Consider the following 22274-nt stretch of genomic DNA (forward strand, 5'->3'; position numbering starts at 1 on the left):
GTACTCCAGGAATCAGTTCCAAATAAAGCAATGTAAAGGTCTTTTTTGTTACAGAGGAAATGGGAAATGAGAGCCCAAGGTATGAAAAGAAAAATCAAATATCACCTAGAAAGTATGAAAAAATAGTGTATCTGTTTGACCTTATACATAAACCCTCCTCTATTTAAAATATATTTTTGTGCACAGACTCTAAAACAGAACAAGAGTTAAGAAACATGGCAAAAAGCATTTAAATAATAAAGACTGTATTACAATTTTTAAAACAATAAAAATAAGTCACATTTGTTTTTCAAGTTGTGTAATTTCAGAATCTGTTTAACAGTTTTGTGACGTTACTAATAATACTATACTCCTCATTGACCAGACTTATTTTAAGGTTACATTCATTTACTGTCAATCCTAATTATTATATAAAATAAAAAGCAACCAAACAGAGAGATAGAAAAGATACCTGCAGGTAGAGGATACTGAAATACACCTTTACGACAATCCATGTAATAATTTAACTTAGGAAGTATAATATGCCTTTAAAAAGTATCATGTATACTCAAACATAAGACCATATGTAGATAAGCAGATCCTCATATTTTTAATCAAAATATCATGAAAAATACATCACTAGCATATAACCCGACCCTTGAAATACACTGTTTATATGCTGTTTAATTTTGGTACCTAAAATTCCTGGTTTATCTGTGAGTATATATGGTAAATATTTAAAGGCAGGCTAAGCTTCCACAGAGAGCAAAGTACAAATTTGTAAATTGTGTCCTTTCTCCTGCGTTTTCTAAATACAGTTTTAATACAGCAAGTGGAATGGTCTAACTGAAAGAAACCATGTTCAGGATGACACTATCTAGGTCAAGTGGTGTTTAATCCATAGTGGTTCTTATATTAATGCATTTTTTTACTTGATACTCCAATCATCTGATTATAAGCAGACCTCTTATATCTATGTTTAGATTCTAGATATTTATGAGTTTTAAGTACGTGAACAGGAGAGGATATATTTGCTAATGCATTAACCCAATGCTTCAATGAGGCAGAGATGTTAGGCTACCACTATAAGCAGTTCACTATAATTTAACCACAATCAGGTATTACAGGGAAAGGTGTTTTTCAGCTGCAATAAACTTTAGAAAGTTACATAGCAATACTGGAAAAATGTTCCTATTCACCAGACAGTAAGTATTATTTGATAAAATATGAAATAGTTATTATTTAACTGCTATAGTAATAGGAAGAGATGACAGCTTCCCAAGAGCACACCCAAGGCCTTTTTGAGGCACCCGCTTCCACCTTCAGTTCAAACACAACCAACATTTTCCCATGATGCTCTGCTGGATGAGATGGATTGTGTTTCTGAAGGGGAAGGTGGTATGATGCACAACAATAAAGCTACAGAAATCCAGGAACACATTCCAAGATGTGGGTGTGGGGGAGACAAGAGGCAACACAGCTGGATCAGAGTCAGGTATTTAGCATGGCTACTCTCCCAGTGTGTATCCATTAGGGCAGGGGTCTTCAAACTTGGCCCTTTTATGATTTGTAGACTTCGACTCCCAGAACTCCTCAGCCAGGCACGCTGGCTGAGGAATTCTGGGAGTCGAAGTCCACAAATCATAAAAGGGCCAAGTTTGAAGTCCCTGCATTAGGGTTAGAGTGGTATAGGTTCAATCTGTCAAGATTCTGTCTATATGGTGTAAGCAAATAAAGAGCTGAACTTTAGTTTGTTCTATGTCATTCTTTGGCTGAGCCTGTCAGATCAAAGTAGGCCATCTCCTCTTCACTGGATTTCCAACTCACATGCCAAAGCTTTTTTTCCCTCCTCTTTTTTTTTTAAAAAAGCAATTACATAATGTTATAACGCTTTAGAAAGAACCAGTCACAAAATGTTTCAAATCCTTCCTTGAGAGAGCTAGTTGTCTTAGGCCAGAGGTAGGCAACCTTGGCTCTTTTATGACTCATGGACTTCAACTCCCAGAATTCCTGAGCCAGCATGGCTCAGCTTGGAACCTCTCCCTTTCCCCTCAGCATGGCTGGCTCAGGAATTCTGGGAGTTGAAGTCCACGAGTCATAAAAGAGCCAAGGTTGCCTACCTCTGCCCTAAGATATAAGAAACAAAGAAGCCTCTTCCAGTATCCGATTAGCACTATCTGTGCGCCACTCAGGAAGGCTGGCCTAGGCAATAATTTACGATATACACAGGGTGCATACACAAAAGATTCCCCCGTGCTACTGATTGCATCTCTAAAGAGTCACAATTTAAATCTGTTAGGTAAGCTTCAGAAGCAGGCATTCAGTCCTTTTTCCTCACCAGGGAACAGCTTAGTGTCTATCAAAGCTGTGGCTTTATAAGCAATCACGTTTTTATATTTAGTAGTTAGTAGTTTTTATATTTAGCAGTTATATATTTTAAATTAAACTTAAAACTACATTGTACGGTTTCAATTCTGCAGTACATACTTTCATTTGTTTCTTACCAGGTTTTTGAAGAGCGCTGTCAATTCTTTTGTAAATACTGCAAATTTTAAAAAGGCTGTTCCTAAATCTGGATCATCCCTACAGACGCAGTTGCCTCCGAATTTCTCCAAAGCTTGCGTATACTGCTCTTCATTTTCCACATGAGCTTCAAAGAGAACAAACAGAATGCTAATTCCAGGAACCATCAACAAGTCGTCCACTGATGTAAAAAGTGCAAGTATTTTACAAGTACATTTGAATACATTCATTTAATCCAAATACCTTTATAATTTTAAATTTCAAAACAATATGATAGTCTACAGGTGTTTGTTTTTAAAAAAAAATAAACTTCTGAATAAAAAAAGCAAGAGTATTAAATTGCTATAACTAATACAAAAACCTGAAATAGATTCCAGTTGAATAACTCAAAATACAGGAGAAAAGATCCACTCCAAAGAACAAGTAACAGTGATGGTAAATCATCATCATCATCAACATTACCACTGTCTCCAAATTTATCCAATCTTTAATAAATGAAGCCTGGTATATCATGATTATAATATCCCATATTTCTGACAGTCTCCTTTGTGGGGACTCTGGCAGTCCCATGGCCTGCCAACCAACTCTTGCCCATTCATTTCAATAGGAACTACATCTGTGCTACAAAAATGAACAAGAAGAGCTACAAGATATTTCAGTATTCCATTCAGTTCCATAAAACAGGGTCACAATATTACACCTTACATGAAAAAGAAAATATTATTAATATAAATAAGAGAAGCAAACTCAAAACCTGCCAGGATATAAGAAAATGGTGTGCAAACAGTTAGGGTCCTTGGCAATATCTTATATTAGCATATAGTAATATAAGAAACAATATAATATGCAACAATGCGTATTAAAGTATACAAACTATAATGCTTTACTATCCCCAGACAGTACTATTACATTGAATAGGGATAGTGGGATTGCTATATAGTATTTGAGAAGCACTGAATGAGTGAGCAGGACCAAATGCCGATATATGCATCATAATACCACTAAACAAATGATGTAACTTATATATTCCTATAGGTATCATGATGTGAATGACATGAATTAATATAAAATTATATAATAGTGGTATCTATATAGTATTATGAGGTACATATCATTTTGATATTATACCTGTTGTTACAGTTGTCTATAAAAATACCTAGTAAGGTTAATCCGTATAAAAACACTTCCAGAGAAGTTGGAATAGCCTGATACTTTAAACAGGACATATTTTGACAGAAGACAGAAGCCAAATTTCAAAAATGTTTAAATTAAATTATTTCTCAGTAACAGTTGCTATTTGCAGTAGCATATCATAATGGTGTTACAGACCAATTGACAAGTATATTGTTGAGAATCATATAAAAAGGCTATTTTCAGATCAGAGCAAAGAAAGATTGGGATCACATGTTATGTCCTGGTTTGCTTGACCATAGTTTGTTACCTAAGCCACAATAGCTGGCATTTCATAAACTCTAATACAAAGTTGGTGGCAAAGAAATTGGAATCTGTTCTTGTGAACACAAGCTAAGAGCTAGAGCAGACATGTCAAACTCGTGACGTCACGTGACGTCACACAACATATCAAGTTTTTTCTCCATTGCCGGCAATGGGGTGGGCGTGGTTTCCTGATGATGCGTCCGGCCCGTGTGCCGGCAGTTTGACATCCCTGGTCTAGAGTACATTAATTAATTTCAAATTCATACATGGGCCCCTCCATTCATTTACCAATGCAACTTAAAAGAGATAAGAAATTTCATTTTCTGTCAACCGTAGTTTATTGATATACTGAAACCATAATACTGTGAAATACCTTAATTATGTTTCACAGAGGGAAAGGGAATTGATGACCCTCCAAATAATGCTAGTAAACTGTACTTCCAATCAAATGTAACTTACATCAATTAACATTTAACAAAAAAAAATCATTAGCACCAGGAAGGTAAAAGCATCACAAAAGAAGGAACAAGCATTCTTTTGTGAACTATCATTGACTTGAATCTGAATCATTCAGTGAGTATTTGACAAGCGTTGAATATTGCAATGTGTATTTTAGAAATACAGAACATCAATAAACAAAGTGTACATACCCAAACCAGAAACATTTATAGCTTTCACAGATTTCTTCATCTTATAAAGAACAGTTCGGTCAACATCCAAGGCCTAAAAATGAAAGCATTTTTATTATTATTAATGATATGAGCTCAACGGCATACCAGGCAATATACTAGTCCATGCTACTTGACAACTGAAAATGCTACATATTGTTTTTAATATAAAATTTTCTACTGTTTTTATCTTCAGGAAAAAAAATGAAATAGCAATCTCCATATCTTTACCCCCAAAGAATTTTCCTTCTTCCAATTGTGTCCAATACGAAGAGACTGCCTGAAGGTTTTCCAGAAGTGGTCTGCCATTGACTTCTTCCTAAGGCTGAGAGTCACTGACCCATGGTCACCCGATTGGCTCTGTACCTTAGGTCAGCGTTTCCCAACCTTAGGAACTTGAAGATGCGTGGACTTCAACTCCCAGAATTCCCCAGCCAGCTATGCTGGCTGGGGAATTCTGGGAGTTGAAGTCCACGCATCTTCAAGTTCCTAAGGTTGGGAAACGCTGCCTTAGGTAAAGGTAAAGGTTCCCCCGCACATGTGTGCTAGTCGTTTCTGACTCTAGGGGCCGGTGCTCATCTCCGTTTCAAAGCCGAAGAGCCAGCGCTTGTCCGAGGACGTCTCCGTGGTCATGTGGCCGGCATGACTAGATGCCAAAGGCGCAGGAAACGCTGTTACCTTCCCACCATAGTGGTCCCTATTTTTCTACTTGCATTTTTACGTGCTTTCGAACTGCTAGGTTGGCAGAAGCTGGGACGAGTAACAGGCGCTCACTCTGTTACGCGGCACTCGGGATTCGACCCGCCAAACTGCCGACCTTCTGATCGACAAGCTCAGCATCCTAACCCACTGAGCCACCACGTCCCTTCTCTGTACCTTAGGTGAGACTAAACTCACAGTCTCCTGATTTTCAGCCTGATACCTTAAATCATTACATCAAACTCTCACAAAGAAAATACCTGATTGTTAACATTAGCTTATTCTCAATTCTTTAATTAGTATTCATATATTAATGACTTAGAATTGAAATTTCTGGGCTCCCATGCTGATGACAAAGTATATTAGCAACACTAATGACTGTGTTTCATTTGGTATATGTATTATGGGGATTTTTTTAAAAAAAATTAGCACGCCTGACCATATTAACTTGTTCTCTGCTGTGATCCAAGTAGCTCGAGGTAGCTTTCAGCAATGCAGGTTTTTTCACTAATAACATGAAAATGATTCTTAGAAGCTTCCAAGAACATCTTAAATGTCCTCTTGAAGAAATGGTATGGGGCTATAATGATCATGCCACCATCTTTATCTTTATCTTTATTAGACTTATATACCACACTTCAATAGGGACGCGGTGGCTCAGTGGGTTAGGACGCTGAGCTTGTCGATCGGAAGGTCGGCAGTTTGGCGGGTCGAATCCCGAGTGCCGCGTAGCAGAGTGAGCGCCTGTTACTCGTCCCAGCTTCTGCCAACCTAGCAGTTCGAAAGCACGTAAAAATGCAAGTAGAAAAATAGGGACCACTACGGTGGGAAGGTAACAGCGTTCCATGCGCCTTTGGCGTCTAGTCATGCCGGCCACATGACCACGGAGATGTCCTCGGACAAGCGCTGGCTCTTCGGCTATGAAACGGAGATGAGCACCGGCCCCTAGAGTCGGAAACGACTAGCACACATGTGCGGGGGAACCTTTACCTTTACCTTTACCACACTTCTCCCGTACGACTCAGGGCGGTTCACAAGGTTTTTAAAATAACAATACAACAATTACAAAAATTAAGAACAGTTAAAATGATTACATTTAAACCTTGAATAAATATAAAACCCCAATTAAAATCCAATTAAAACCCCAATTAATACTCTCAGTCCAGGCCAGAAAGCTCAAAGAGCCAGGTCTTCAGGTCCCGGCGAAATGTGCGGAGGTCGGGGGCAGTCCAAAGCTCCACGGGCAGCTGGTTCCAGAGGGCAGGCGTGCCCACAGAGAAGGCCCTCCCCCTGGGTGTTATCCGCCGGCAATCTTTTACCGGCGGTACCCTGAGAAGACCCTCCCTGTGGGAGCGCACAGGACGAAGGGAGCTTGATGCCGGCAGCAGGTGTTCCCTCAGATATCCCGGACCCAAGCCATTTAGGGCTTTATAGGTTATCACCACCATGTATGAACAGTAAAATAGAACAAGCCCACATTAGGTACAGAGAAGAAAATCTACTGCAAGAAGCTACCATGCACCATTTAAAATAGGTACACAAAACTGACATGTCAAATGCATAATGTGCTACATATTCAAAATGCTACATATACAACAGACTACAAACAATGTCAGTACGGAGTTCACAAAATGTATTGGGAAGGAAGATATAAGAACGTTATCAGTAGTCTAGGTAGCTTAGAATGCCCAGATGGCATTCTTTTTCATCTCATATTTAAAGTAATTTATGTTGCTTGTTAAACTGCAAAAAAGTTGCTTGTTAAACTGCAGAAAATCCAAAATAATATTTTGCAAGACTTCCATTCTTTAGTTATCAGAATCTTATCTCAGAAACTACAATCCTAGCAAAAATAAGTATCACTTACAAACTGAAAAAAAATAATAGTGATACGCTCTAACATTACAAAACTCAAAATATTACAGGAAACAATTCATATCACTGAGCATGGGCACAATAATTTAATATTCAACATAAAGCAATATATCAATGTTATTCTCAACGTTTATTCAAGGGTTTAACAAGATTTGTGTCACAGAGTCACAAATGGCAATAACTGTACATGCTTTTTTTTCTTTTACCCAGAATGTCGTAAGCATTCAAATGATGACCAAACCCTGCTGGCTATGTTATGTTATTTCAGTAACTTGAGTTCATTACAAAACAGGATGAAACAAACAAAAGCAATAAAATAACAAAACCCTGGAGTTTTCAACAAAGCCATCATGGCTGCTTTGTAAAAACATGCCTTATGTTTTTGGGTATCGGTTTTTACTAATTTCTCTTAATATATTTTAAACAATAATAGTTGCAGTGGAATTCTTTGTTTGTGATACTATTAAGATAATTGAGTGGCTAATAAAACCAGCTTTTACATGTTTTAATAGAATTTGCTCTTTGTCTTTTTTCTGCTCTTGTGTGAAAAGCACTCCTTTTTAATGCTTTTTAGGGCCCTTTTCTATTAGTTTCAAAGAAGCACAGACATTTGTCTCAAGCTTAATTCTGCAACCAAATGGATATTTCACCATAGTCATATACAGTCATGGCCGAAATTGTTGGCACCCCAGAAATTTTTCCAGAAAATCAAGTATTTCTCACAGAAAAGTATTGCAGGAACATATGTTTTGCTATACACAGGTTTATTCCCTTTGTGTGTATTGGAACACAACAAAAAAAGGGAGGAAAAAAAGCAGATTGGACATAATGTCAAACAAAACTCCAAAAATGGGCTGGACAAAATTATCGGCACCCTTTCAAAATTGTGGGTAAACAAGATTGTTTCAAGCATGTGATGCTCCTTTAAACTCACCTGGGGTAAGTAAAAGGTGTGGGCAATATAAAAATCACACCTGAAAGCAGATAAAAAGGAGAGAAGTTCACTTAGTCTTTGCATTGTGTGTCTGCATGTGCCACACTAAGCATGGACAACAGAAAGAGGAGAAGAGAACTGTCTGAGGACTTGAGAACCAAAATTGTGGACAAATATCACCAATCTCAAGGTTACAAGTCCATCTCCAGAGATCTAGATTTGCCTTTGTCCACAGTGCGCAACATTATCAAGAGGTTTGCAACCCATGGCACTGTAGCGAATCTCCCTGGTCGTGGACAGAAGAGAAAAATTGATGAAAGGTTGCAACGCAGGATAGTCCGGATGGTGGATAAGCAGCCCCAAACAAGTTCCAAAGGAATGCAAGCTGTCCTGCAGGCTCAGGGAGCATCAGTGTCAGTGCAAACTATCCGTCGACATTTAAATGAAATGAAACGCTATGGCAGGAGACCCAGGACCCCACTGCTGACACAGAGACATAAAAAAACAAGATTACAGTTTGCCAAAATGTACTTAAGTAAGCCAAAATCCTTCTGGGAAAACGTCTTGTGGACAGATGAGACCAAGATAGAGCTTTTTGGGAAAGCACATCATTCTACTGTTTACCGAAAATGAAATGAGGCCTACAAAGAAAAGAACACAGTACCTACAGTGAAATATGGTGGAGGTTCAATGATGTTTTGGGGTTGTTTTGCTGCCTCTGGCACTGGGTGCCTTGAATGTGTGCAAGGCATCATGAAATTTGAGGATTACCAAAGGATTTTGGGTCGCACTGTAGAGCCCAGTGTCAGAAAGATGGGTTTGCGTCCGAGATCTTGGGTCTTCCAGCAGGACAATGACCCCAAACATACGTCAAAAAGCACCCAGAATGTTGTGATTCAGGGTCAGCCTGTGGGTTCGGCAGTTGGGTCGGATGACTCAGATGAGGGGGAGGAGGGGGGTGTTGAAGAACTTGCTGATGATGGCTTTGAGGCTCCGCAGAGCCCCCAGCCAGGCCCCTCCTACCTGGTGGAGACCCAGCTGTGTGAGCCTGACAGTGTGGATGAAGATGACCCACAGCTGGCCCTGTTCAAGGACGCCCGACGCAGGAGGCAGTCAAGTAGGAGCAAGCAGAGGAAGGCTGTGGGACTTCTCGGAAGGAGGCAAAGAGAGGCCACGCCCTGAACTCTTTATAAAGGGAATGTTTGGGGGAGGGCTGGTTTGCTGAAAGCAACCGCTCCGATAGTGTTTCAAAGCTCCGGTATCTTGTTTCATGTTTTGTTTGTTTTTGTAATAAATTTGGCAGACGTATTCCAGCCTTTTGCCGTCTGTAAAGGGGTTGCCTTTTCTGCAAGGCCGGTAGCAGGCTGGTACAGAACACAGAAATGGATGGCAAGAAAGCGCTGGAGAGTTCTGAAGTGGCCAGCAATGAGTCCAGATCTGAATCCCATTGAACACCTGTGGAGAGATCTTAAAATTGCTGTTGGGAAAAGGCGCCCTTCCAATAAGAGAGACCTGGAGCAGTTTGTAAAGGAAGAGTAGTCCAAAATTCTGGGTGAGAGGTGTAAGAAGCTTATTGATGGTTATAGGAAGCGACTGATTTCAGTTATTTTTTCCAAAGGGTGTGCAACCAAATATTAAGTTAAGGGTGCCAATAATTTTGTCCGGCCCATTTTTGGAGTTTTGTTTGACATTATGTCCAATTTGCTTTTTTTCCTCTCTTTTTTGTTGTGTTCAAATACACACAAAGGGAATAAACCTGTGTATAGCAAAACATGTGTTCCTGCAATACTTTTCTGTGAGAAATACTTGATTTTCTTGAAAAAATTTCTGGGGTGCCAAAAATTTCGGCCATGACTGTACATATTCTAGAGTACTTTCAAATCAATGTTCTTCATAATTCACTGTCTTTTGTTTTCCACCAAGTGTCAATGAGACGTAGAATGTCAGAAGTCATTTTGTATTCTGGCACTAATCTCTGCTCACCAATGTGGTTCTGTAAGGTTCATCACAAAATCTTGATCAGAAGAAGACAAAATAGCATTGTTTTGCACATGTTTGTATTTTTTTTAATTCCCAAATGTCATATCAAGCTTTACTACATGATACATCATCTGATCCTCTGTTTTAAACAGATCTATCTGTATTTTGTTTATATAATTATTATTATTATTATTATATGCAGGTATATCACTACATTTTTAAACTAAAAAAGGCAGCATTTCAATTTTGTATCAATAGTACTTTAATATCCTTCCCTTTCTATCACAAAAAGTACTTTTAACTCATTTTTAAGTTTAATTTATTTTTTAAAACTGAGCAGAATTGCTATAGATCTACAGAAACTATAAACTTCAGGTATTGTACAACCTACTGAATTTAGAAAGATTTACTTTCACTGAGACTCAGAGGAGAACATTGTAATTCTCCTCAGCCAAGGCTTCTGGTGTCCAATTGTCTATGATTTTACTTTCTCTATGTTTTTCTTTTGTTGTACTTGTATTTTGGTCTGTGACCACAAACAAATAAATTATTATTATTATTATTATTCACTGAGACTGTTATTAACATGTTTATTATTACCATTCTATACTACAAGTAAAAGGCACACTAATCTTATTTACACAACAAAGTCAAGTCCAGTATAGATCACTATTGCCCTGACATACATACTGGGTTCTAATAGAAAATTTGATTCTACGTAGATTGACAGGTTGTTTTTTTAAAAAAATCCCATTTATATCCCGCCCTTCTCCGAAGACTCAGGGCGGCTTACAATCTAAGCACAAATCAATGTGCTTAGCAAAGGTTAATTGAACCACAGCAGGTCATATAAATGGTGCAATGGACGGCAAACAAATTTAATAATAAATGATAAAAAAATAAATATTTAAAGCTTTTCACTTATCTAACTTTAGAAAAGCTCAAGAGCTTTAGATTGACCATTACTTATCATTGCAAGCAATGCAACCTGGTGCTAATCAATAATCAATATTAGGAAAATCAAGGTTTTTTTTAAACAAAAAAATCTCAAACTGCAGTTTTAATCCATCCCAGTACTCCAATTCAAATCTAGTTATATGCTTACAGTATAATGCAATCCTATTCACTATGAACTCATAGATAAAGAAGAACAATCACCTTACCTTATCACCCAGTTATCATCCCATTTTCCCAGAAATGTGGGAATGAAGAAATCTCATTAGAAGAGCATTAAGAAACATCCATTTACAGTTACATTGGTATCTTGAAAATGCACTGTAACCATAAAAAGTGCATGAACCTTAGAAAATGTAATTTTTCAGAGTATTAAAGTCTTCACTATAAATATGGTAGTCCAGAAACAATAATAGGGTAAGATTGAACATGTTCAAAAATGCACCACAGACATTGGGGCCATAAATAGGATGTAAAATAAAAGCCAGACATCCTAAAAACATGAATATCTCAAAGATGTCTGTCAATCAGAAAGCTCTTCTCCCAGCATTAAGAAACTAGAAGGAAAATTTTTTTTTAATCAAGGAGCAATGGGATGGTGGAATATATTCAACTTACAGGTAGTTCTTGATGAAAGACCATTCATTTAATTACTACTTTGAAATTTCAGTGGTACTGAAAAAATGACTTAGGACTGAGCTTTAATACATCCACATTTTTACATTTCTTAAATGAATACAAATTGATTACACTAGTGAATCACAGGATGGTTCGACTGAAGAAATAGTTTATTTCTTTGTTGCATCTCTCCTGTCACACAAACCATTACAGGAATATCTCGACTTACAACCATTCAAAGTTACAATGGCACTGAAAATAGTGACGTGTGTTTTTCACACTTGCGACCCTTGCAAAATCCCCATGGTCATGTGATCAAAATTCAGGCACTTGGCAACTGGCATGTAATTTACGACAACTGCCCTGTCGTGGGATCATGTGATCTCCATTTGTAATCTCCGTAGCTGGCTTCCGACAGACAAAAGTCAATGGGGGAAGGCAGATTCAGTTAACGACCGCATAATTCACTTAAGTGCAGTGATTCGTATAACTGTGGCAAAAAAGGTCACAGAATGGGGAAAAACTCACTTAACGATGGCCTTGCTTAGGAACAGAAAGTTTGGGCTCAATTGTGGTCATAAGTCGAGGATTACCTGTACAACAGTCCTGTTTGCATGATACAAATGAAACTAATACTGTAATTCTTTCCCAGTCAATTTACCCAACTGAACACCAACTGGGCCGGTCAACAATCATATTTCAACATCTTGTTTTTAGCCTGCTGTCTTAACATTAAAGTGACTCTCTTTGGTTCAAACCACAGTGTTGATTATTCAGTCACTTTCCTCAACATTTCTTGCCTTTTTACTGCTTTGCCCTTAGGAGGATGGGAAAAAAACTGAATTGTGGTCATAAGTCGAGGATTACCTGTACAACAGTCCTGTTTGCATGATACAAATGAAACTAATACTGTAATTCTTTCCTCAGTCAATTTACCCATCTGAACACCAACTGGGCCGGTCAACAATCATATTTCAACATCTCCTCGTTTTTAGCCTGCTGTCTTAACATCAAAGTGACTCTCTTTGGTTCTCTGAACAACCACAGTGTTGATTATTCACTGTCACTTTCCTCAACATTTCTTGCCTTTTTACTGCTTTGCCCTTAGGAGGATGGGAAAAAAAACTAAAAATCAATGGTATGACACAGTCAGAATCAATCTGGACAAACTCAAAGGAGATTCAGCTGTCTGCACCAGTTCTGCCCCTTTCATTGTTTGCATGACATGGGGAGAGACAACCTAAAGAAGCCACAGAGATGGAGTATCTAGATAAGCTTTATTTTTACAGGGACTCTCTTTGACTTCATCTTATGGGTCACTGAAAGACATAGCTGGATATCAGATAATTTACATGCCAGTGGAAGACCAGGTCTGTAGATCCATTTTCTACTAACTGCTATGATGTCAGTTTCTGTGAAATGTTTCAAACAAATCTAGAAAATAATCATTAAAGTATAATAAATCACACAGACTGACATGTGCAGGTGTAGTAGGTTATTTCTTGCTGCCAAATTTAAGTACAACAATACTCCTGTAAGCTGTTCTGGTTAATTAGCCATAATTAGAAGTTACAGTTTCCACAGTAACCTTACCTCTGACAAAGATGTTTCAGTTATAGTCTGAACAGATATTCCAATGTAAAAGCTTTGAATTTCAAACTCAATAGTAATAAGCATAACATATAATCCATACAATGTTCACTCCAGACATGAAATTTAGAGTACAGTGTTATTTGCCGTTAAATTAAATTAAATTAAATTAAATTTGATGTCTGGCTATTCAAGAAACCTTATTGTTATTTTGAGTATGACAAATGCAATCCTAATTTGTATGCTTTCTGCGCTACAGCTTTTTTCAACTCCACATTCACAACTCTTATCTATAAAAAATATAGCAGTTCATGGGGAAAAATACCTTCAGTTTATAGTCAAGTAATAACTTTATGAAGATTAACAAAAATAACAAAAAAACATGCTTTCCCCCCATACAGTCAGTCATCCACACTTTCTATGTGGTTTCCCTCCCTCATATACAGGAAGTATCTTCTCACCTTATATGCATGGGTGAGAAGTAGCAAGTTTTTTTCAAAACAACAACAACAATAAAAGCATTACTTTTTGCAGATTCTCCTGACCCTCTAAGGCTAGTTTATTTGCAATTGCTAGGACAGAGGAAGTATTATAAATACAGTCTGAATTCAAAGGCAGTATAGTCCTTGATTTATGACTGTTCATTTAACAACAGTTCAAAGTTACAGCTGTTTTGTAGTGACTTATGATCTGTCCTCAAAATTACCATGTCATGATCCCTCAGTCACGATTGCAATTTAGGCGCTGGGCAACTGGCTCACATTTGCAATGACTGCGGAAAATGGGGGTCACACGATACAATTGGCATCTTCCCAGCTGTTGTCCAATCAGCAAAGTCAATTGGGGAAGCCGCATTCGCTCATCAACCATGTGATTCACTTAATGACTGTGGTAAAAATGAGTTAAATCAGGTCTGATTATGTGATGAGTCACTTAACAACCACATTGCTTAGGGACCAAAGTTCTTGTAGTGAAAGCTCACCCGTAAAGCAGGGTACGTCTTCCAGTTTCTAAGAAAGGCTTGTGTCAGGGGTTAGATAACATAAAAGGTTGCTGCAACACGGCATACCAGGCTGAGCTACCGTGGAGAATTGTTCCGATTCCAGGCTGTTCTCAGACAGGACCTTAAATACAAACAGCTCTCAGCTTCTTGATGAGGCTGAACACAGCTAGAATTGATGTATTCTGACTGGCAGCACCAGCCTGCTCCCAAATAGCTTTGCCTCTGCACCAGATGATTCTTTGAGCAAGTCCACTTCCTTTCTCCCTGCTGACTTTTCACATGGCAAGAACAGTAAGTATTCTTGTGAACTAAATGAATGAATGTTCTCACTCACAAGGAAGAACAAGTGGGTCATAATGCTGTTTCTTCTTACTAGGAGGAGATAGTTATCTCCTAGGGCAGGGGTCCGTGGACTGACACTGGTCCACAGCATGTCAGCAAGCAGGCCACACATACAAGCACATCCCCTCTAGTTTGTAGAAAAACCTTTCTCCATGGCACCGGTCCCTGACGCCCAAAAGATTGGGGACCTCTGTCCTAGGGCAATGATGGTGAACCTTTTGGGCTTGGCATGACAAATATTTGGAATACCCCTAAACTGAATCTGCTGATGTGCCACTTACCCTACCCACAAAACAAGAGAGAAAAAATTCTTTCCATATTAATTTATCTTTTAAAAAATACAACCCAATCATATGTGGCACTGTGTATTATATTAAAAAAATCAAATAATTACAAAAATGAAATAGAAGCAAAACAAACTCATTTGAAGAGGGTCTGGAGGCCATGTGACAGTGTAAATGTTTGGAGGTTGTGCAAGACCATGCCACATTCTCATGCACCCTCCACAGTCCCCCCAAATTACTCAAAAGCAGGCATGCTTTTGAAAATAGTTTTTGTCATGTATTGAATACTAACATGTTCCCCTATATGTCAGGCATGTCGTCTTTGGCACATGTGTTATAGGTTTCCCAGCACTGTCTTAATTCTATGTCTGATTCCTTTGGTCCTTCTCCTATGAAGAATATTCTTCAGTCACCAACCTGATTCTGCTTCTCAGCAATTAGTGTTGAAATTCCACATACAGACAAGTATAAATCAACTATATAGCCTGCTAGTCAAGACACACTGCTCCCTATGTAAGCAAGGTTTCAGTGGTAACAGCTCTAAGCATCTAGGACACATCTGTCAACAACTGTCCACATATATTCTTTCTGGTCATCAATCTACACCCTTCATTTCTCACCAATTGCCTGCTTTCTTCCACCAAGTAGCAATGACATCTGAAATCTTGTACAGTGTAAGATTAAGGTATCAAAATCCAACCCTTCACTGTTATTCTGAGTTTAAGGGAAAGCAAGATGACTATATTGCTCAACTTGACTATTAAGAGTCTTTTTTGCTTCAAAATGTGCAGATGTTCTCACTCTAAATGAGCAGAAAATGGGAAGTTGTTAGGTAGGGAATGCTGTGTATGTAAATAGTAGGTTTGCACTTCATTTCTAGATACTTTTCAATTCAAGAATATCTTCACCGGTGGCTTTGTAAGTTTTAATAAAAGTTATTTGTACATTATAAAAAAAGCAAGTCAACTGAAATTTACAAAAAAAACATTGTTTACAATCACTTTAATGGAGGAACCTGACAGAAATTTATTTTATTTCCATGGTTTAGCCAAATGGATTTGTAGGGGAAAATATTTTAAGTAGTCAGAGACACCTCTTTAAAAAAGTATAAAAGTTAATTTTACTTGCAGCATGTCTTAAAATGAGAGCAAAGTCTAACAGAAGAAAAGGGGACAAGTTGTATACCTATTTTGTCACATAATAGATTAAGACTGTCTTCTGATTCAGAACCTGTGGTCAGCTGAAAAACAACAGAGATAATCCACTAAGTTAGTTATCGGATGACTTAATTTGTTGCTCCAAAATCTACATCTGACCCAGTAACAGGAAAATATGCTTCATATTTTCTCATTCTATTTTTTCCCCTTGAACAATAAGTGACCAATTAACAAAGCTTTCTCTTACAAGAGTCTGGGGTTTGTTTTAGGTTCCATACATAAAAAGATTTCTGAAGGAAATCTTCTAAAACATTTCTTTTATCATGATTGACAAAACCAGCAAGGGTTGAATGATCTTATCCTAACATTGCCAGTTGAGGTGCTGGTGCTAGATAATTGGGAGACTGTGAGATATAAATCTTCCCTTTGGACTGAAAAATGGCTGGGTGACTTTGGGTCAGTCACTGTCTTAGCCCAGCCTACTCACAACATTGTTGTTTTAGGGAAAATGAGAAGGAGCATTACATATGCCGCCTGGAACTGTGCAAAAAAAAGTAAGATATGAATCTAATAATGACTTAAATAAATACATGTTCCTAAAGAAGGCTGCCATCTCTTGCTTCCACTAAACATAATTTAGAATTATGGTCCAAATTACCATAACATAAGTCATCTTGCAATAATGTGTTTTAACATGATTTACTGATTTATTGTAACTATGACTTATTGAGCAAACCAGACTAGCTTGATTCACATATAAACTGAAATCAGAGGTACACATTGAAGGACTCAATCTCTTCTACAGGACAAGAATTTATGAGTGAAGTGAGTCCAAAATAATTCAGTCATTTGTGTTTGTTTGTGTTGAATGTCATATTTAAGGGAAAAACTGATGCTTTAAGCCTGCAACTGATTAACAACTAACATAGCAAAACTGGGTCTACTTGGGAACCTAGACCTTATCTCTGGAATGTGCGAAGCTGAGTGCAACTCTTAAGACAATAGCAGTTGTGCATTCCATAAACAATAGTTTATAAACTATAGTCAACAGCTTCATATGTCATGCAAAACCCAAATAAATCACATTACAGTAGTGTTAGCCCAATATGTGAACCCCAGATTTGAGTATCTCAGAAAGGACAATACTCAAATTCAGGTTTTGATTTTGAGAATTTAACAAAGCAAGCAAGCCCTTTATTCTTTCTAGAACAGCCATAGTCTGATTTTACAATCTTTATTTTCCTGAAGGAGTCAATCTTTACCTATCTCAAGTTATCTCACTCAAACCATACAATTCTTCTATCTTCCTGGTGCAACTAGCAATTATATTAAGAGAAAAAGAGAACGTTATACAGATGTGCAAACTTTTCTATGCCCAAGCCATTCTATATGGTGCAACAGCTGCATTTGGAAGATCCATGGCTGAACTGAAGCATATGTATTTTGGATTTTGGGGTACGTGCATGGAATGAAATATGGCGCAGGCCAAAATACATTTGTTCTAAGCACAATTAATGGGGGAAGAAAAGGAAATCAGCTCATTGACAGCTGAGAGGAGGGAGAGAAAGGAAGGGATTGGAAAGATTCCAGTAGTAGAATCCCAGTCTGGTCTAATAGCTGATGTCAGACTGGAAGAGCACTGTCACCACCACAGAGAAGAAAAGTTGCAAAGGCTAGTATGATGTGAGGACAGAGAGAAAAGGGAAAGTGCTAGGAAGAACAGGCTGGGAGCAAGAGATAAGCCACACTGGGACATTGGTAGTTAAGAGAAGGAAGGCTTGGGGACAAACATGGGGGAGGTGGGCTGGTGGGAATATTGCATTGAGAGATAATAGGCAATGACTACTAATCTTCCCTATTCACTCTGTAAATCAGGGGTCTTCAAACTTGGCCCTTTTATGACTTGTGGACTTCAACTCCCAGAATTCCTCAGCCAGGCAGGGCCAAGTTTGAAGACCCCTGCTGTAAATCATTCTGTCATCTCCCTTAATTTTGTTTCTGCCAAACTCCAGCTGATCTGAAATGATTTGGCAGAACTTCCAGAGCAAATGTATTAGTTCAAAGTTCAAAACAAAAGTTATTTTCTGTTTCAGGTCCACTCTTGCTATTACAGAATAGCAAGTCAAGCCACCGGCTTATCTACAGTCAGCCCTGAGCAGCAACAGCTTTACAAGGATTCAGGTGAGGAACTTCCCAACCTGACATATCACCTGAACACTGATGCAAGTAAAGCTTGCTTGTTTCTTGGTTGGTTTATTAAACAAATCTATATAGCCATTCAACTCACACATTGGTGACCAACATTTAAAAAAATCTACCACCTAATAAAAACTCATTTTAAAAAACACCTCCACCTCTCATGCAATGTGATCAAATGAGCCATTCGATTAGCTCCTTCTCCATTCGAGGTCCCAAGGCCTGCTGATAAAACCATGGGGTTTTTTGGGTTTCACCACACGTGCTTTACCACTGAGCTAAGATGGTTTCTGGCAGCTGAAAATGATGGCAGCAGATAATGTTAGGTAAGGTAACTTGAAAAAGGACTGAAATTTTAACAGGTGTGATTGAAAATTATTTGACAGACTATCTGACAGGTCTCTTTGATAAATATGAGCATTATCCTCTTTTCTGGCTACACTACCAATAGCTATCAAAATTTCTTGAATTTTGAGAAAATCAGTACTTTTGGAGAATATTTGGAATGGTTACCGTATTACTGCAGGAAGTTTATTGTACTCATTATTATTTTCTAATACTAGAAATACTAATACTAATTATCATCATACATACATATTTACCTAGAAACCCATAATACCATTCTCTTTCAGGTAAGCAACATTATGCAAAATACAGACAGGGATGTAGAACAAATAAATAATAATAATTAATATATAAAGGCAAATAAATTAAAGGCATGAGTTTAAAAAACTGAAGGAAATATTTCATATATCTAGTTTACACTAACATCATTTATCATTTTTTCAGACCATCCTTACTTCTACCACATCCATACATGGATTCATATAGTACCTTTTCTTTTAAACTTTTCACCTTTTTCTCAGGTTCTTATCAATTTGATTTAGTCATGACCTTCCCGTGCTTGCCATTCCTCTCAACTAATTCAATTTGCCTTCATATTTTTGATTTGCAATTCAATTATTTATTCCCTTATATGAAGTACAAGTAAAGATAGTCCACAACTTTTAACTGTTGTTTGTAGTTGTTTGTAGTTTCCATAGGGTTAGAAAGGAGGTTTTCTGGCCCGTACAGCATTTCTGGCCATTGTACAATGTTGTAAACCACCCCCCACCCCCACCCCCGTCAGATTGCCCTTTGGCAATCTGTTTGCACTAACAACCAGTTGCTAGCTACTGGTGATCACCATTTGCAAGCTTCTCTGCTAGCTTCCCCAGTCAGTCAACGGGGCACTTTTACAGTCTTCCAAACAAGAATAGCACTCTTGAATCTGCATTTTTTTTCACCTATAACCTTCTCACTGTTCCAAGCAGTTTTCACTTCCTCATTCCTTATGTCTACTTTCCCTTCACTCTGTTGGAAAATTAATCTACATTTTTTTCATATAGAACTTGTACTTTCTCTTCCTATAGTTGCTACACTGTCACTCTAGTTTCTTCCACTCTGTTTCTTTCTTTATAATTTTTTTCTCAATATTTTCACCAATGACTTCAAACAAACCCAAGTAAGACTGAAATAAGGTGCTTCCACATCAACAACAAGATGGCCCACCATGAACTAAATATACAGTTTGAGAATACTTTTCTTGCTCATAACAAACACCAAAATACCTTGGGGTAACTCTCAAAAAAACATTGTTCTTCAGAGAACATCTCAAGAAGATGGCAGCCTAACTGCAATCAAGAAATAACATCCATCAAAAACTGTGTGGTCTGCCTGAAGTTCCTCTGCTTCCACCTTGCGATCTTCAGCTCTTGGCCTTGTCTTTTCAGCAGCAGAATACTGTTCCTCAATCTAGATAAACAGAAGCCATAACAGACCAATCCACACACAGCTGAATCACACTATGTGCATCATATTGGGCACAAGAAGATCTACCCCAACTTTCTGATTACCAGATTTTACTCATATTCCTCCAGCCCATGTACAAAATGCTCTACTCCGAGCGTGTAAGAAAATAATTAATAATATTCACCTGCCAATATCCCTGATGCTATAAATAGGCTTTGCTCCAGACATCCACCTATTGGGACAGCCAGAAACTTGCTGAACAACAACTGCAATCTGCTTGAGGTGTGGATGCAATAAGAGCCCTCTACTGCTTCTCCAGAGTGTTACATGGCGAGTGCGCTAGACTCCTCCATAAATGGGGAAAGCTATCCTCTTTGGGATGTAGCTGTGGTGCTCCAAAGCAGACAGTGCAACATATTGTGGAACTCTCAAGTGCATATCAAGGATACCTCAGAGTTTTGTTTTTTTAATCCCATTTATATCCCGCCCTTCTCCGAAGACTCAGGGCGGCTTACAATCTAAAGCACAAATCAATGTGCTTAGCAATAGCCTTCATTCTATGTATATGCCTGCTTATTATTAGGGCTTTCGCCCCCCCCCCAAGCGGCATTATTACAAAGTCAGCTTATTGCCCCCAGCAATCTGGGTCCTCATTTTACCTACCTCGGAAGGATGGAAGGCTGAGTCAACCTTGAGCCTGGTGGGACGCGTTTCTGAATGCAACTCCATTATATATTGACTATATAAATGGTCTATGAATTTGTAAATAAAGAGTTTCCTATTTGCTCATTGAGAATGTAATTGTGATGTGCTTTTTTTACATTTTTGCCAGATGTTAAATAAATAAATTTCTCAAACCTACTCAGAACACTATCAAAAAACGTCTACCATATTCAGCATCTTGGATAATCTGTTCTATTTATTTAGATTTACATACTCCCCCCCAAGTCAAATAACTGTGATTCAAGGTAGCATATATCAACTAAAAACCAATAAAAAACAATAATTATAGGTAAGCATAAGACAAAAATAAATAAATAAAAAATATTTCTGAGGCCAGCCAGACATGGAATCCCAGAAATGAGCTCATCTACTGTCCTGGACAAATACCTGGGGGGAAAGCAGAATTTCAACCCTTTCTAGAAGGCCAACAGGTCTTCCTTTTATTCTCTGAATCTTTCATCAGAAACAATCCAATAAATCACGATTTTAGATTTATATCATTCCTTTGTTGGAAATAAACCAAGTATTTGAAACAGACCCCCTTTTTAAGTAGGTGTTCCCCAGTTACTATTCTAATTCATTCTTGGAATGGTTCAATCACTTTTTCTGAATTTTCCCATCATTTCACCTTACAGAGTATTTTCCATGAGATTGCATTCCCCTAACATTCATCACCGATTCTTCCATTATCACTATTCACTGGAGCGTGATATGCTATTATTACTAACCTGTGGATTTGCTTTTAATATAATTTTATTAAAGAAGTTTTCAACAGAATAAAATCGTACAGATTTTGAATTTCAGAGAATAAGGAAAAGAAAAAAACTAATAAAGAAGTTATTTCCGATTATCTTAACAGCAGTTATAAGAGCATTTATATTTTACCCTTTCTTCTTTCCATAATCTACCCTTTCTAATCATGAAATCCATAATTCACCAGTTCACTTCTTTTTTCAGCAAAAAAACTCCATAAGGGTTTTCCAGTCACTAATGAAAGTAATTGTTGATTTTTCTTTAAGCCAACAAGTTAATTTTTGCCATCTCTGCTAGTTCCATCATCTTCACCAATCATTCCTACATTGTGGATATTTCATAATCTTTTCATTTCTGTATATGTGGTAGTCTTGCAGCAATAAACTAATACGTGGGTTTATATTTTCATACAAGTAATTATCTATAGATGGTCCTTGACTTACAACCTCAACTGAGCCCCAAATTTCCATTGCTAAGACAGACAGCTGTTAAGTGAGTTTTGCTCCATTTTATGATCTCTCTAATCATAGCTGGTAAGTGAATCACTGCAGTTAAGTTAATAACATGGTTGCTCAGAGAATCTGGCTTCTCAATTGACTTTGTCTGTCAGAAGGTTGCAAAAGGTAATCACATGACCCTGGGACACTGTAGCCGTCATAAATACATGCCAGTTGCCAAGCATCTGAACTCTGACCATGTGACCATGGAGATGCTGAAATGGTCATAAGTGTAAAAACCAGTCATGAGTCACTTTTTTCAGTCTCGTAA

At 37.9% G+C, this 22274-nt stretch overlaps 1 protein-coding gene across 3 annotated transcripts in view; it reads right to left on the reverse strand.

Moving 5' to 3' along the window:
* Positions 1 to 22274, reverse strand: part of ASAP2 (ArfGAP with SH3 domain, ankyrin repeat and PH domain 2) — a 93715-nt gene that overhangs the window by 60143 nt on the left and 11298 nt on the right. For 2 of the 3 annotated variants that reach the window (XM_081329640.1, XM_081329638.1), the window contains exons 2-3: positions 4590 to 4662; positions 2484 to 2629 (exon numbers count right to left, since the gene is read on the reverse strand). In XM_081329640.1, coding sequence (XP_081185766.1) covers positions 2484 to 2629; positions 4590 to 4662 — 219 coding nt within the window. Of the gene's footprint in view, positions 1 to 2483; positions 2630 to 4589; positions 4663 to 4838; positions 4974 to 22274 lie in introns of those variants that run through there. The other variant, XM_081329639.1, reaches the window with a different exon arrangement.

This window comes from Vipera berus (assembly GCF_964194415.1).
Source record: "Vipera berus genome assembly, chromosome: 1".
Lineage (NCBI taxonomy): Eukaryota > Metazoa > Chordata > Lepidosauria > Squamata > Viperidae > Vipera > Vipera berus.